Raw genomic sequence first — 17062 nt, 5'->3', positions numbered from 1 at the left:
AATACGTTTTATCATGATTTTTATGCTACAAGAACAACCTCCTTATTCAGCAATCGGCATAAGCTTGAGGTTTGCCTCTTATTGCTATGAGTACAGATTTTAATAATATATTATGCCTCTCTTCATCTTACACATGGGGCTCCAAGGTGAACAATTGCTCCAATATCATTTTCCCCTAGCTATAGGGCACCTGTCCAGAAAGATCTGCATTTGTGTGTTTGTGAAGCTTAAGATTTGGATCTTGGGAATATATGAAGCTGCTGCCTTCTTCTGAGTCCGATCACTGGATCATCTAGCTCATTTTTATCTACAGTGACTCTCCAGGGTGTCAAACAGGCCCTTTCCCAGAATTAGCTAGGGATGCCAGGGATTGAACTTGGAACCTTCAGCATGTCAAAAGTGTGCGCTACCACACATTGCCTCTCCCCAAATGGTGTTGGCCATTTGTCTAGTTATTAAAGCCTGTAAACCAGAGTAGGCTCTCAACTTTGGCATCTAAAAGCATGACACTCAAATCCTGGTGGAAATGAGTTGCATGTCACATCAGAAAGAAGAGATCACCCTGAAGTCTTAATGTAAGCTTTATTTATTTTTTAAATTTAGCAGTTTTCTAGGTTGGGCTTCAGTTAAGCATTCTAGGGAGCATAAGATAAAGAATGGCAAAATCTCAGTGTAAATTAAAAAACTGAATTTAGATAAGCAAAACAGGGCACCAGTGTAAAAATTCAGTCCAAAATTTGATGAAAGTATTATACAATCAATATCACCAGTTAAAATATGCTTTCCAAAGTGCTATCAACTGAAAACCGAATCCTGTGTACAATTGCTTGAGAAAATATTCCTTCCTACATAGGGTGTTCTGTCTCAGTAACACAATGCAAGGGAGGTGGTTCTATAATTATATAATTATAGGCCTTATAATTTACCTTTTGCTGTGTCTTAAAGCTCAGTTTGTCAGCTTTAAATAGGTTAGCACAATAGACCTATTTCTGGCTGACATTGTAAGCCTGTGCTACTTCAGACACATGTTAAGCCTCAGCCTGCGCTCTGAAGCGGTTGAATTCAAACACAGGTCTACCACCTCAAAGAGAATTATGCCTTGGGTGCAGTTTTAATACTCTCTTCAAATAAATCAGAGATCCCACACATTCCATTCTGTGCTATTTGTAGCACAGATAACAAGAATGGTTAACTCAGCACCGTAACTCGCCTTTTATGAGGAATTGGGTTAGTGTTCAAAAGAGTCAATGTGGTTCCTTTCCTTGTGTTTTCCAGGGTGTGCTGATCTGCACCTCCTAGACATGTTGACACCTACCGAAAGGAAGCGGCAGGGCTACATCCACGAACTCATAGTAACAGAAGAGAACTATGTGAATGACTTGCAGTTGGTAACAGAGGTGAGGCTGACCGTACATGTTTTTAACAAACAACTTCTCCTGATGTATTTTCTCACCCTGGACTCATCGTAAATGGGATCAAAGATGACATTTTTGAAACCCTGAGCTCTGGAGACATTTGCTGGATGGAATGGGAATTGTGCAACTTGAGAACTTTGGAAATCAAAACCGTGTGTCCCAGTTATCCCGTAATCAATAGTTTCCCTGAAGGAGACTGCAAGCTAATAAGAAAATAAAAGGCATTTTTTTGTTCACTGTTTTTCTGAAGGCAGTATTTTTGGAAAGGTCTAAGAAAATACAGGCTAAGATCTGACAGTTCATTGCTGTTTCCTATAGGAGAAGCCAGCCTGTGTTCCCCCCCCCCCACAACTATTCTAATAGGTGTGGGTATGATCCCCCTGCAGTTACAGCTATTGAGCTCTGGTTGCTTTGAATGGGAGAGTTAAGTATCTTCCACTAAAAGCAATGGAATTAAAAACTGCTTATCTTTGACTGTGTTTCACTCCATCAAATGATCAGAATGAGGCAGGAAGTGCAGAGCTTTAATTCAAAGCAGTGGCTGCAAATGAAGTCACAGTGAATAGGCTTATTGTGTGTTCTAAATTGTCCATTTGAATCTGCAGATCTTCCAGAAGCCACTGATGGACTCCGAGCTGTTGACAGAAAAAGAGGTTGCTATGATTTTTGTGAATTGGAAAGAGCTGATTATGTGCAATATCAAACTGCTGAAGTAAGCTGCTTTTGAAAACATTTTATTGCCAATTGCGTATTTGGATGCTTTCTCCTTCATTGTCCTCATTTTTCAGCAGCACATGGAAAGAAAAAATATATATTGTAGGGATTGAAAATAATGCTTTTTTCTTAAGTCTGGTTTTTCCTATCATGATGATGGCTGAATATGGTTTGTGCAAATCTGTACATAGGTGGAACGTAGTTGCAAAATATGATGGTGCAGTAAAGAAGCAGTGTGCATTTACGAAATTTTCCACCAGATATAATTTTGAAGCCAAAGTCAAGTTTTTAATGGGCATGTTTCTACTGAGACACATTACACTCCAGCGACTTATGAATCCTACCTACCATGCAATTTGTTTTCTCCTTTTGAAAGCAAACTCTTCTTTCTGTACAGATCTTGGGTTCGTAAGTGATGGGGATTTTTAGCAGGCCATTTCCAAACAAGCAATGCGAGATCACTATTCGTGTAATCCTCTATAACCAGCTGGCTGTTAGGTGCTTAGGAAACACACTACGCAAGGGACAGGCAGGTGGGACAAGCCACATGTCAATCATCTGGTGTCAGGAGCTCGACAAGTGTGCTGTCGCACTCACCTGCCAGAGTTAACTTGCTGGGTCAAATAAGTTTCCTACCCCTGCTCTATATTAATGCGTAAATGATGGCTAATCTGTAATAGTATGATTGATCTGACTTCAATATCACTTTATACTAATAAAAAAATCTCAAAGCAATTTACAATAATACAGCATTGTTTCATTACCATAATACAGGCATGTATGTCCAACTCCCAAGAGACTGTGATCTACTCCCAGTATAGAAAAAACTGGCAGTGATCTACCCATTGTCATTGGAGGGAAGAGGAGCATTGGGTGGGTGGATTTTAGGAGGGAAGTGCCCAGAGTTGTTGAGCTTTCTGGGGAGAGGATTGCACAGAGTTTTTTCAGCTTTCTCCCCACAACTTTTGTACACAATAAGGATCTCACGATCTACCAGGATCAGCTGGTGAATCTACTGGTAGCTTGCGATCTACTGTTTGGACATCTCTGCCATAATAGATCTCTGCTGCTTTTATATGGAAACATAGTACATCTGTATTAAACTGAATATATATCAACATCTCTCCCCGTTTTTCTGTTTTGCGTTCAGAGCACTGCGTGTTCGTAAGAAAATGTCAGGAGAGAGGATGCCTGTCAAAATGATTGGCGATATCCTGACAGCACAGCTTCCACACATGCAGCCTTACATTCGATTCTGTAGCTGCCAGCTGAATGGGGCAGCCCTCATCCAGCAGAAGACAGACGAAGTCCCCGAGTTCAAGGACTTCGTTAAAGTAAGAAAACATACACGGTGGTAATTTATTCAAAGAAACTCGCACATCTACTTTCTGGGTTTGTTTTATTTAAAAAGAGCCATATAGGAAATGTAACCCAAAACAGCTTCACACATTTTAACTGATTTCTCTTCATTCATATTTTACTAGTGACCAGTTGACTAGAGATTAGCTGAAAGTGGCAGGTGTGTTGACAGGTAATTAGATACAGGAAGGTGTTAAATGCTGGATTTCCACTGCTCTACACATTATAGACAGTATGATTCCTCCCAATACAATACATAACATAAATTGAATAACATGTGGTATATCAAATAAAAAAATTCCTTCCAGAAGCACCTTAGAGACCAGCTAAGTTTGTCATTGGTATGAGCTTTCGTGTGCATGCACACTTCTTCAGATACACTGAAACAGAAGTCAACAGACCCTGTAACTAGAAATGTGGTATACCAACACAGGCCTGAAAACACTTGAACAATTGTTCCCTTGAGGCATATGCTTAACTGTTTTACAGAATCTTAGAATACAACAAACAGCGAGTAATTGCGACCCAGCCCTCATTTTTAAACTATTCTGTCTCTGCCACCTAAGGGAAACAATAGGATCACATAATAAAAAGTCTACTTGGATTAAAAATGTTGACTTAAGTGTGCCAATAAAAGAACCGCCTGCTTATTTCCAACCATAAAGGACCATTTATGGCCTTGAGAACAGACCTAGCCTTTGTCAACGTTCTGAAGGAAGAACACTTCACAACTGGCGAGGAGCCACAGAAAGTGCTTCCTTGCATGTCCTCACCACTCCAAGGAAGCCACATGTGTATAGAATAAATGGAGACCACAGTGTGCTTTGGACATTTTTAAAAAATACTTGTGTCTGACCTTCATAAACTAGCTGCCAACATTCTTTGCTCTCAATATTTCAGAGGTTAGCTATGGAGCCTCGCTGTAAAGGAATGCCGTTGTCAAGTTTTCTGCTAAAGCCTATGCAACGAGTAACACGCTATCCTCTGATAATTAAAAATGTAAGTCCTTTTGCTAACGTGTGGAAATATGTTGCCAAGACTGCTATAGTTAAGAAGCCGAGTCAGAGTTTAAGTTTTTCTTGCATGGGATCCGTATTTCTATAGTCTTATTAACTCATAAGGATGTGCAGTATGGCCGAATTCAAACCGGGGATGCAAAGGAAGAATAGGAAGCACATTAAAAGCCAGTATTCTTTCAACAGGGTGCCTTGCACAACTTCTGGTGTCTTCTATAGGACAACAGAAAAAGACAGCAAAATGCTGAATTTTTGATGCAAAGGAAGATCCAGGAACATGCTTAGAGTGATTCTTTTTCTTTTCTTTTCTTTTTTTGGTCATGGCTCGAACTTTTCCATACATGAAATTGGGCTCAGAACATGGTGGTTTGCCCAGAATGGCCCAGCAGGCCAACTGCTTGCTGGGTCTACTGACTGGTAGTCAGTAGACTAAGAGTGACTCCCCTGAAGACCTCAGTGACTGGACACAGATATAACCAATTTGGTGGCCCCTGGGGTATCTTGAACCCAAGTTGTTAAAGGCCTTATAAATTAATACAGGTACCTTGAACCTTGCCCTGTAGTGTATAGGCAGCCGGTGCAAGCTTTTGAGCATGGGAGTTATTTGCTGGCGATACTCTTTTCCCATCAACAGTCTAGCTGCAGCATTTTGCACCGCTTGGTGCAAAAGAGAAATCCTTCCCCTTCTTAGTGCAAGTTGTTTTCTTTAGTTATGTGAATTGTTTGCAGCCTGGGGTAAGAGGACTGTTCTCTTCCTCATTTTTTTCACCTCCAGCATGCAGTTTAATCAGGATAGATCCTGACCTACAGGGCAAAAAATCCAGTGGGGACTTATCAGGCCCATTTTTCTTTAAATAAATGATTGTGTAACAGAATGAAATGTTCCATTTTTATTAGATTAACACGGGGAAGAAGAAAAAAAGGGATTGATTTGAAGAGAAGTAATCTTTATAGCGTTTTGGCAATCAAGAGCCAATGATGTTTTTCTTTTCACTGATTTAGGGGAGGATTTATTTAATAACATTTACTTTGGGTGCTTAATGTTCCTTATATCTGTAAAGATATATTTAATTTTTCAGGTGCTTAAGAAGGAATAGATATGCAGTTTTATAAGAACCTCATCCAGTTTATTTGCCTGCAGATATTAGAAAATACTCCTGAAAATCACCCTGATCACAGCCACTTGAAACAGGCTTTGGAGAAAGCGGAAGAACTTTGTTCTCAGGTTAATGAAGGGGTGCGTGAGAAGGAGAACTCGGACAGACTTGAATGGATCCAGGCTCACGTTCAATGTGAAGGACTATCAGAGGTAAAGCTGAAATACGTAGAATCAGACTGTAGTTACTAATCTTCCAGAAAAGATGGCTTATGAAACAATGCTGATAAACTTCTCTAGCTAAAGAGATGCTGGTAAGTCTTCACAAATTCACCCTGCTCTTCATTTGGCATTTTTTTCTGCCAATTTTCTCTTTCCACTTATCTCTTGAACCCGTTACACCAGCCATCTGTCACTTAACATTTCTGCATTGAAATGAGGACCACAGCTTTTATTCAGTTCATAATTTCCCTCTCCCCATCCCAATAAAGTATGTTGCAAAATCTAGCTTTGGTTCAGAATTCAGAAAAGTTAAGCAAGTTCTGTTTACGAAGGATGCAAAGTGGAATTGCTAGCTATATCACTCTAGGGCAATTGAGAAATTTCTGGAATGTATAAAGCAGGCATTCCAGACAAATCACCACTTGAAATTGTTGTGCATTTGTTTTTTTTTTATTTACTTACTAAGGCCCCATCAATGTGCCTTGTGGTTTTAGCATTTTGTGGCATAAAAGCAAGACAACTCCCTGCCCCCAAAGAGTGTACAGATTACAATTCAGCACAGTGGAGGGAAACGGTCAGCTAAACTAGGTGAATTCATTTTAAATCTTTGACACCATGTTTGCACATCAGGTTAAGGCATACCTGCCAAGTTCCAGCCTGAGAAATAAGGGACCGGACCGGAAGTAGCGCTGCCGCCATTTTGGAACTGGGCGGAGCATGCTCAGAAGTGACTTTTGATGCTGCTGTGCCCAGTTCCAAAATGGCCGTCGCACCAGAAGTCACGCTGCAGCCATTTTGGAACTGGGCACAGCAGCATCAAAAGTCGCCTCTGAGCATGCTCCACCCAATTCCAAATTGGCCACCGCGCCAGAATAAACCAGAGGAAAACAAAAAAATCTGTTTTTCTGGCTGGGAACAGCTGGAAAAACGGGGGTTTCCCGGGGAATACGGGAGACTTGGCAGCTATGGGTTAAGGTACAGTACACAAGCCAGAATGAGCTGCTTCCATCTCATATTCCCCCCTTTTCACTGTGCATGTGTGTGGAAAGGAGATGGGGAGAACATGAACCCAATGATCATGGCATTTCATTCCTACTTGTGGAAATCACACTAAACTATGGTTTAGTTTGATCTGCTAATGCGGCCATTAATTAGGTCTACACATTCCTCCTACTTCCTACACAAATGTGCAGCACCAGTGAAGAAAATCAGGCATCAGTCAGAATCCTCCTCCTCCTCTCATCATAAGTAAACCCACCCTTGTTGAAGTTTACATGGGCAAAGGGATAATTATAGGAATAACAGAATAACCATTCCACCGAGTGCTGGCTCTTCACTGCTGGGAGTCAAGCACTAAGCCATCATTATGCCTGCAAATGAACTGAAGCTGTTGTCAGATTTCTGCAGATTCTCTCAGATTTCTGCAACAGTATCAGAACAAGTATATTTTTATTCATCTCACTTGTTGTGGTTTCCCCCCCTCCCCCTCCCTTTCTGTTCCTATCAGCAACTTGTTTTTAACTCTGTTACAAACTGCTTGGGGCCACGCAAATTTCTACACAGTGGGAAACTCTACAAGGCCAAGAGCAACAAGGAGTTGTATGGCTTTCTGTTCAACGACTTCCTCCTGCTGACACAGATAATAAAACCTCTCGGCTCGTCTGGCACAGATAAGGTCTTCAGCCCCAAGTCCAACCTGCAGTATAAAATGTACAAAACGGTAAGGATTTCTTTTAAATGGAAATTCAGAAATATTGATAACATCCAATTACTTTTTCACATGAAAAAGGTGTTTAGGCAATGCAAGAGATTTCTTATTTGGGTATATTTTTCTGTATAGGAAAACCACATGGACGCCCCAAATGTGTCTGTTTTGCAATATGAAGTGAGATCTTTCCAGGCATATTTACCAGGTGCGGGGAACCTTTGGCCCTCCAGATGCAGTTGAACTACAACTCCCCTCACCCTGTCATTAGCAATGGTCGCTGGGGCTGATGGCAGTTGTAATTCAGCAACATCTGGAGAGTCAAAGGTTCCCCACACCTGATGTATGCTAACAGTGAACTCACCTGATGATTGCCAAGAGGACTGTAGTCAAACAGGGCCGCTGAGGTGTCAGCACATGCAAGTAAACAGCAAGACCTGCAGACGTACGAAAACCTTGGGGGTGGCAACTAAGGCGGAATCCCTCAAAGAACCTAGTGAGGATGGAACAAACAGACACAATGATGAACTGGGATGGGGGCAGGAAGGGGGAATGGAATAATAGCTTCCTAGCTGACTGCAACATTGTACAGGAGCACTCTCCTCAACAAGTTTTGATGCACCTTAAATATAGCCCCTTTTTTTAGGTGCACACATAAGTATACAAAGATGATGTAAAGATGTGAAGTGAGAATGCAACAAATATATGAAAGGGTGGAAAACACTATAGGGTGGGTGGAGGGTTGGGTGGTGGGGGTGATTGGAAGGACAAAATTATTTGAAAGGAAGAAATTCCTCTATTTTTTGTAAAAAAAATGAATTTTTGATTCGTATTATGTATTTATTTATTTTTATATGATTTATTGTATTTTTAGTTTTTGTGGCGGAATTTTTGTTGTGTAATTTTTGCTATCGTTGTATTTTCAAATAAAAAAATAAATTCATCAAAAAGAGAGAGAATGCAACAAATAGGTTTCAGAAGACATGCCCATCATGTATTGGCTGCATGTAATAACCCTGGTTTAGTTACTATGTAATATGTGAGCTAGCCCCCTGTTTTTACCATGCCAGTGAATAAAGAAAAGCATAGGTTGCTACTAGCTATGAGTGGGAATAAAGCTGACATTTAATGCATTATTGACACATTCCTTCAAGGAAAAACATGACGACATTTCTAGCTGTAGAGTCCCCACCCTGCTCTATCATCATTACGCTAAAGTGTTGTGTGGATATCGGCCCAGGCCAAAGCTTTATCTGGATTGAAGCCCAGGCTAGAAGCTCTCAAATATTTTCATTTGTAACTAAGGTTCAGGCAGGTAACTCCAATGAGTATATGTATCTTAATCCAAAAGAAAAGCTATACTGTGTTAAGTGTTAACAGGTTTCTGTTAACTAGCCATAGATGGTTGAAAAACACCCCTTTCTTGTTTACTTTTGTTGAGTTTTGGATTTGTTTTTGGGATACCATTTCCCTGGTGCAGTCTGGTAATATGTTTACCCTCTTTCTTTATGGTAAAGTCTGTGAATGCTAAAAATCACATAGAAATTGAACCATGCTAGTAGACAGCAGTGGGATCTGCAACAAAATGTTGCACTGTAGAGTTTTTGTAATGGTTTTGTTTATATATATTTATTTCAGTATATTATTGAACTATGTGTTTTCAATAAGATTTTTTTTAAAAGTATCTTAACAATCACAACAGCTAAAAAGCTTCTTAAAGGTAAAGGGACTCCTGACCATTAAGTCCAGTCGTGACCGACTCTGGGGTTGCGGCGCTCATCTCGCGTTATTGGCCGAGGGAGCCTGTGTACAGCTTCCGGGTCATGTGGCCAGCATTACAAAGCCGCTTCTGGTGAACCAGAGCAGCACACGGAAACGCCATTTACCTTCCCGCTTGGAGCAGTACCTATTTATCTACTCGCACTTTTGACGTGCATTCGAACTGCTAGGTTGGCAGGAGCTGGGACCAAGCAATGGGAGCTCACCCCGTTCATTCTGACTTGACCTAGCTTAACACTTAACTATTTTATTATTATTATTATTATTTTGCAGCCCATATTTCTAAACGAGGTCTTGGTTAAACTACCCACGGATCCTTCTGGCGACGAGCCCATCTTCCATATCTCTCACATTGATCGAGTCTACACACTCCGTGCAGAAAGCATAAATGAAAGGTAGAAAATATCTCTGTATTGGCACTGAACAGAATGGGAACATGTAAAAGCTCTTACACACACACACACACTTTCATAATGAGATTCCTCCCGTTTCTGATGTTGTAATCTTTTTTACTTGCACTTTCCCTGATTTGTTTCTCCTCCTGCTTTGAGTCTTACAGAAATATTAACTGGGTAAACAGTGCAGGGGAAAAGGTTAAACCTCCTCTGTCCCAGCACCACTATCCCAAACTGAATTGGGGTCCCCATGGCCAATATTAACTTGAAAACATGCAACAATGGCAGGGAAGGTCCTATTCACACATCTCTCACATCACATCCAGATTTATCTTGAGAACTAAACATGCAGTTGTACCTTGGTTTTCAAACAGCTTAGTTCTCATATGCTTTGGTTCCTGAACACTGCAAACCCGGAAGTGACTGTTCTGGTCAAGCACTAAGCCATCATTATGCCTGCAAATGAACTGAAGCTGTTGTCAGATTTCTGCAGATTCTCTCAGATTTCTGCAGCTGTATCTCAACGGTATCAGAACAAGTATATTTTTATTCATCTCACTTGTTGTGGTTCTCCCCCTCCCTTTCTGTTCCTATCAGCAACTTGTTTTTAACTGTTTTGTTTGTGAACTGTTTTTGGAAGCCAAACGTCCAATGTGGCTTCCGCAGCTTCCAATTGGCTGCAGGAACTTCCTGCAGCCAATCAGAAGCCGCGCTTTGGTTTCCGAACGTTTTGGAAGTTGAACAGACTTCCAGAACGGATTCTGTTCGACTTCCAAGGTATGACTGTAATGCAAAGAAGTCAATGCCTTTATCTAGATCTTCTTCCTACCTACATGCAGTCAGCTTTGCTCACTTGCATGTACTTCATAACGATACGTAATTTCCCTTCCACCTTCTCTTTCTCTCTCTCAAGGACGGCCTGGGTTCAGAAAATCAAAGCTGCTTCTGAACTTTACATAGAAACAGAGAAGAAGAAGAGGGAAAAGGCCTATTTAGGTACCGCAATGGGGGTACAGTATTTAGACGTTTTCCCCAAAATTTCAAGAGAGTATTTTAATGACTCTTGCCTGTTCTTGCCACAGTCCGATCCCAAAGGGCAACCGGTATTGGAAGGTTAATGGTGAACATTGTTGAAGGTATTGAACTGAAGCCCTGCAGATCCCATGGTAAGAACGTCATTTCTCTCTATATGTGTGTGTGTATAGAAGTGTGTGTTGTGTGTAAAATGTGACAAAAGGAAGGGGAACCTCTTGGGTGCTTTGATCATTTAATGTAAAACAGGTTGTCGGGGGGAAATGTAAGTTTTGTAAAATGGTGTTTTGTTGCACTCTATATAGACTGATATAGCCAGCAAATTTTAAAATACAGTGGTACCTCTACTTGCGAATAACTCTACTTATGAATGTTTCTACTTACGAATGGAGCTTCGTCCGCCATCTTGGATGCTGTTTAGATAGGGTTTTTTATACTTACGAATTTTTAGATAGGGTTGCTTCGACTTACGAATTTTTTCTCTCAATGCATTCCTATGGGATTCGACTTACAATTTTTTTCGACTTACGAATGTGCGTTCAGAACGCATTAAATTCGTAAGTAGAGGTACCACTGTAGTGTTAGTGATTTTCACATGGTGAAAGCCTCCCTCCCTGTTTTGTGGCTTGCCAGTCCCAGCTCTTTTTGCATTCTCAGGCACAGTCAAACAGAGGGATTACCAACCCCTACACACACACACACACACACACACACACACACACACACACAGAGAGAGAGAGAGAGAGAGAGAGAGAGAGAGAGAGAGAGAGAGAGAGAGAGAGAGAGAGAGAAATGTCCACCCAAATTTGCCACCCAAGGTATTCATGGCCCTATTTATTGGCCAACACCATGAGGCAAGGTGAGCCGACCTCCTCGGGTGGCAGGAACCACAGGAGCAGATCTGGCACCCAATGAATGCATCATTCGCCGTTGCTGCTGCTGTTCTCCCTCCTTGTTTCCAGTGTAGAACTTCACTCCCCCCATTGTTCCTGACGTAGGTCTTCAGTCACCCCTTCTTCCTTGGCGAACTGGTGGGGTGCCATTTTGCGGTTCCCTTCTGGTGCCAAAATGTCTTGGGCCAGCCCTGGCTGGGTCAGATTTGATGTAGAAAGCAATCTTGTATACCTGATGCCAGATTCAGTTTGGGCGCCACTCACACACAGGCAGCACAGGCTGCCTGATGCATTTGATTATTTTTTATTGCTAAATCAAATGGTGGAGGTACAAAAAGCCTTTTTCCGATTCTCTCGCGTCAAAACCACAGAAGCAAGTTACCAAATTCGTGTGTGCAAATGTTTGATCACGGCTGTGCATCTACTTGCCTTCTGCTTTCAGGAAAGAGTAACCCATATTGTGAAGTGACGATGGGCTCTCAGTGCCATATTACCAAGACTATACAGGACACACTGAACCCCAAGTGGAATTCTAACTGCCAGTTCTTTATCAAAGATTTGGAACAGGATGTGCTTTGCATAACAGTCTTTGAGAGGGATCAGTTCTCACCAGATGGTAAGTGACGCTCTTACTTCTGAGCTTAGTCTTTTGGTTATGTACACGTCTATGTGAGTCTACGACAACTTAGGGTATCTCATTTTTGCTGTCCCTCTGCTTGGTCTCTAAGCAGGAGTGAAAAAAACTCCTAGATACATGATTGGTTCCTGCTCAGTTTTTTGCTCCGGCCTGCACGTAGCAGAGGAACTCCCCATCTCCTGTTTCCATCCCTTTTTCTGTCAATATTTATTTTCTTATTCCTGTTTCTTCTATCCCCACTGACTGCTTCCATTAATTGTTTAGTTTGAAGGCTTTGCTGCCAGTTTATATCCCTGCCCCTTCTTCTCTAGCACTAGAAATCACCAGTGAAATGAGACTGAAAATCAAGCAATGTCCATTGACAGATTATAAAACTGCTGCATGCATAGCAAGATTTTCTGCTTCTGTTTTTGGTTTGCTCATGCTGTTTCTGAATTAACATCTTGCCAGAGGTGATTCTTCATGGGAGCAGGGAATGTGTAATTTCTAACCACTATGTATGTTTTCTGTTTCAGACTTTTTAGGCCGGACAGAAATCCGAGTAGCAGATATTAAGAAGGACCAGGGCTCAAAGGGACCAGTGACAAAGTGTCTTCTCTTGCATGAAGTTCCAACAGGAGAGATAGTCGTCCGACTGGATCTGCAGCTGTTCGATGAACCTTAAAAAAGGAAGACTCTTCTTCTAACCTGAAAACACTGCAATAGGCGCCTACAAAATCTGTCTAGGAATCCTCAGACCTTTTATATGAAACAAAATACTTATCAATGCCACACAACTCTTTGTAGCTGGATAATCCTTGCAGAAAACTGAATTCCAAGTTTGTGAGGAAAATGTAACTTTTGGGTTTTTGTTTTGTTTTGTTGTTTGTTTTGTTTTCTGTGGAACTTCTGCTGTAGTTTTCAGGATTTCTAGAAGAACAGAGCTGAAGCCTGTGCTAAAACACTGCACATTTTTCTGGGCACTGCAGCATGTGGTTGTCAATAACATAGGGTTGCACTGACATGTCTTTGCAGGCTTTCTGTAAATTACCCCTAGAAATGTTGTGCCTATTGCCCCACGGAGTGGTGTATAAACATAATGTGAATATATTTATATAGAAAATACCTATGTCATGAATGAATTCTTGCCATGTAAGATATTTGGGTTTCTTTTAAGAAATTTATGGTGATCTTTGAACCTGTTTTTGAAAAATAAAAGGGGTGGGGATGGGGGGAAAGGAGAAAGGACTATTCCAAGTTGAAGTTTAAATGACAGTTGCCCATAATCTGGAAGGCTCTCAATGAGTGGAAGGTTGGTTTTTCAAAGTATTTATTAGGAAGCAGCAAAATTTTGGTGGATCATTGGTCTAGGGACCAGTAATTCAAAGTGCACCCCCTGTTTAGGAAGAATATAAATGGGGCCTGATCCCTGCTGCTTTCCATTTGCATTAGGGCGTCTTTCACCCAAATGGAGTACTGTGTATCCACACATCAATGCTTTTTGTGGTTACATTTCAATGGGGTTGTAAATAATTGTAGACCAAGGTTTGGCGGAGTCGTTCTGTGTGTTCTACTGTACCATTTAAACATGATTAAACTGCTGCTGAATTGCGCAAAGGCAGTAACAAGAAAACAGCTGCTCTAGCTCAGGAAAGCTAAGCGAGGCTAGCAGCAGTCAGAAGGGACTTAATTTATTGAATAGTACTGTGCCTAAATAAAACAAATTTGACACCGTGGTTTTGAAATCAGGGTGGTAGCATACTGTAGCTCAACAAAGTGTTAACTGCAAAAGTGGTTCACTGCGAATTTTTCAGTTTCAACATTGGGTGTCACAGGTTTTTGCAAAGGGATTTATTGCTATGTTGCAGGTGTAAGGATTCACTCTCACAGTGACCCACATAGGGCAACCTTGATTCAGCAAAGCGCTTCGAAGTCGCTCGAACAGGAGAAGTACGTTCTTGAGAACTTTGCTGAGCTAGGGGCGGCGTTAGTGGTGGAATTTTGTGAGTGGGTTCATTTCAGCACCAGGCACATTCATTCTTTGTGTTTCCAGTTCTTCAGTTTGTTACCCAAGGATCATGCAAAAATGGGTATTTTTGTAAGGACTTTAAGAATGGGAAGTGTTGACTGTTCTGTTAGCATGTCAATGTTCTTGTGAAACGTGTTGGCTTTACTGTTCTTTGCATGTTGTTTTAGGTATCAGTTTCCATGTTTCCTGTGGAGATGGTGTTCTCTAGCACAGCAAAATTTTATGATTTCCATTAGGAAATTAGGATAGCTTTATACTTGATAGGTAGCTAAGGTCTGGTGATAAGGTGTAAACTGTGCTTGAAAGTGTCTGTGTACTATGATTTCCAAGGAGACCACTGTATTATTTTCAGCAATTATTTTTTAAAAAAATCCTGTATGTTGGAGGGACGAAAAAGTTTACATTTCATACTTTTAAGAATCGCTTTATTATTTATTTATTGAAGATAGTGTAGAATTTTGTATCAGAAATGACATACTTATGTATTTTTTTGGAACAGAGAAACACACTTTAGTTAGAAACTTTCAAATGACCAAGTTTTAGAGGAAGTTTAACTTAACAGGCATGCAATTGTTTACCACTGACTGGTTGAAAACACAATTAAAAATACTTTTAAGTTTCTATTTTTCAATGTTGGTACAAAAATGTTTCAATTAAAAGTATGTAAATAGAACTAAACCCATGATTTCCTTTTTCCATATCAAAACATTTAATGAAATATAATGTATATGAAAATAACACATTGTTGTGGTAGAGGAAAAAAGGTACAAATCCTTTAGTGGCAGAAAAATATTAAATGTCATCGTTCTAACCTCCTTTGGCTGGGCTAATTTTACTCAGAGTTGTAATGAAGATGAGTGTTACTTTATTTTTATAGATACAAAAATAATCATAATGTGGAAAAAAAATCCTATCATTAAGACTGTGAAAAAAGGCGCGACCCTACTCCCTGAGGTGAAAATGAATTATCTATTTTTGGAGAAGCCAGGGGGGCTCTAGGAAGAAAGGGATTGCCCATATAACAACCCTGATAGTATATTCTAGGGATGGGGAATTTGTGGCCTTCCTTCCAGACATTGTTGGACTGTAACTCTCAACAGCCCCAGCCAGCATGGCTAATGGTGAGATATGATAGGACTTGTAGTCCAACACCCAGAGGACCGCAGATTCTTCACCCCTAAGATAATTGCTTTGCCAAGCTCCTTTCTAAATTGCTCCTGCTGTTTTTTAACTGAAAAAGAAAATAATAATTCCATGTTTAAAAGGAAAACAGAAGCCTTAGGGAATTAAGCACTTAAGAGTAATAGACATGTGGAAAAACTTTCTAACAGCAAGAGCTGTTCGACAGTGGAAGAGTCTCCCTCGGGAGGTGGTGGACTCTCCTTCCTTGGAGGTTTCTAAGCAGAGGTTGGCTGTCCATCTCTCATGGTTGCTTTAGCTGAGATTGCAGGGGGTTGGACTAGATGACCCTTGAGTCCCTTCCAGCTCTAAGATTCTACTACCTTGGAAAGATGAATCGTAGGTCCAATCTTGACCACAGCACCATGCTATTTAATATTCTGCAGAACTCTTAACTTCCGCCTATTAACAGTAATTCCAGTCACTCTACACAGATCTCAGCACCTCAAAAAATTACGTTCCACAAACATGGGTCCTTATCAGTCTGCATAAATAAGCTTCCATTATAAAATCATAGAACTTTAGAGCCGGAAGGGACCCGAGGGTCATCTAGTCCAACCCCCTGCAATGAAGGAATCTCAGAAAGCATCCATGGCAGATGACCATCCAAACTCTGCTTAAAAACCTCCAAGGAAGGAGAGTCCACAACCTTTTGAGGGAGTCCATTCTCCTGTCAAACAGAAAGTTCTTCCTTATGTTTAGTTGAAATATCTTTTATTGCCACTTGAAACCATTGGTGCGGGTCCTACTCTCTGAAGCAGGTTAAAATAAGCTTGCTGTTTCTTTCATGCGACAGTCCTTCATACATTTGAAGATGGCTATTATATCTCCTCTCAGTCTCCTTTTTTCCAGGTTAAACAAACCCAGTTCCCTTAACGGCTCCTCGTAAGGCTTGGTTTCCAGATCCTTGATCATCTTGGTTGCCCTCCTCTGCACACATTCCAGCTTATCCATATCCTTCTTAAATTGTGGCACCCATGACTTGACACAGTACTCCAGGTGTGGTCTGACCGAGGCAGAATAGAGTGGTACTATTACTTCCCTTCATCTGTACGCTAGCCTTCCAATAGGAGGTTATGCCATGTCAATATCCTTAGGTTGTGTAATCTGCATGCAAATTATTACCCCTGGCACTGCATTTACATTTGCACAGATGAATGGCCAGCAACAGAGTCAATTTAGTGCTTTAGTTTTAATTAGTAAAAATAAGCCAAGGTCACATAAGCCATTCCTTTAGAAAGATTCCACACGTAACGTTCATAATTAAATATTTAATAATAATAATAATAATAATAATAATATTTTATTTATACCCCGCCCATCTGGCTGGGCTTCCCCTGCCACTCTGGGCGGCTTCCAATAAACATTAAAATGCATCAAAAATAATCATTCAAAAATAATCATTCAAAAGTGCCACTTTAAAAGTATGCTGGACCATAAGAGCATCAGTCAGTTTCGAGGGTGGGGGGAACATTTGTCAGAACCAAGAAACAAATTTCAATACGATTGCAACTGCCAATTTTGCAGTCACTAGCTCTTAACAGCAAACCTATGATAAAGGAATAATTCTTGCAAAAAGGTGCTGAGATGGTGACTTAAAAGGCAAAGGAAC

General features: G+C 40.7%; 1 protein-coding gene across 2 annotated transcripts in view; it reads left to right on the top strand.

Annotated features, from left to right (window-relative positions):
• Positions 1-16692, top strand: part of ITSN1 (intersectin 1) — a 91517-nt gene extending 74825 nt beyond the window's left edge. For both annotated transcript variants that reach the window (XM_035115543.2, XM_035115542.2), the window contains exons 29-39: positions 1276-1397; positions 2021-2127; positions 3280-3463; positions 4389-4487; positions 5646-5813; positions 7330-7542; positions 9580-9701; positions 10615-10697; positions 10784-10867; positions 12069-12242; positions 12779-16692. In XM_035115543.2, coding sequence (XP_034971434.1) covers positions 1276-1397; positions 2021-2127; positions 3280-3463; positions 4389-4487; positions 5646-5813; positions 7330-7542; positions 9580-9701; positions 10615-10697; positions 10784-10867; positions 12069-12242; positions 12779-12927 — 1505 coding nt within the window. In that variant the 3' untranslated portion in view covers positions 12928-16692. The remainder of the gene's footprint in view (positions 1-1275; positions 1398-2020; positions 2128-3279; positions 3464-4388; positions 4488-5645; positions 5814-7329; positions 7543-9579; positions 9702-10614; positions 10698-10783; positions 10868-12068; positions 12243-12778) is intronic.
• The last annotated feature ends 370 nt before the right edge of the window (positions 16693-17062 follow it).

The sequence above is a fragment of the Zootoca vivipara genome, chromosome 4, assembly GCF_963506605.1.
Source record: "Zootoca vivipara chromosome 4, rZooViv1.1, whole genome shotgun sequence".
NCBI lineage: Eukaryota > Metazoa > Chordata > Lepidosauria > Squamata > Lacertidae > Zootoca > Zootoca vivipara.
The sequence above is the reverse complement of the archived record's forward strand: the minus strand, read 5'-3'. Positions and strand labels throughout refer to the sequence as shown.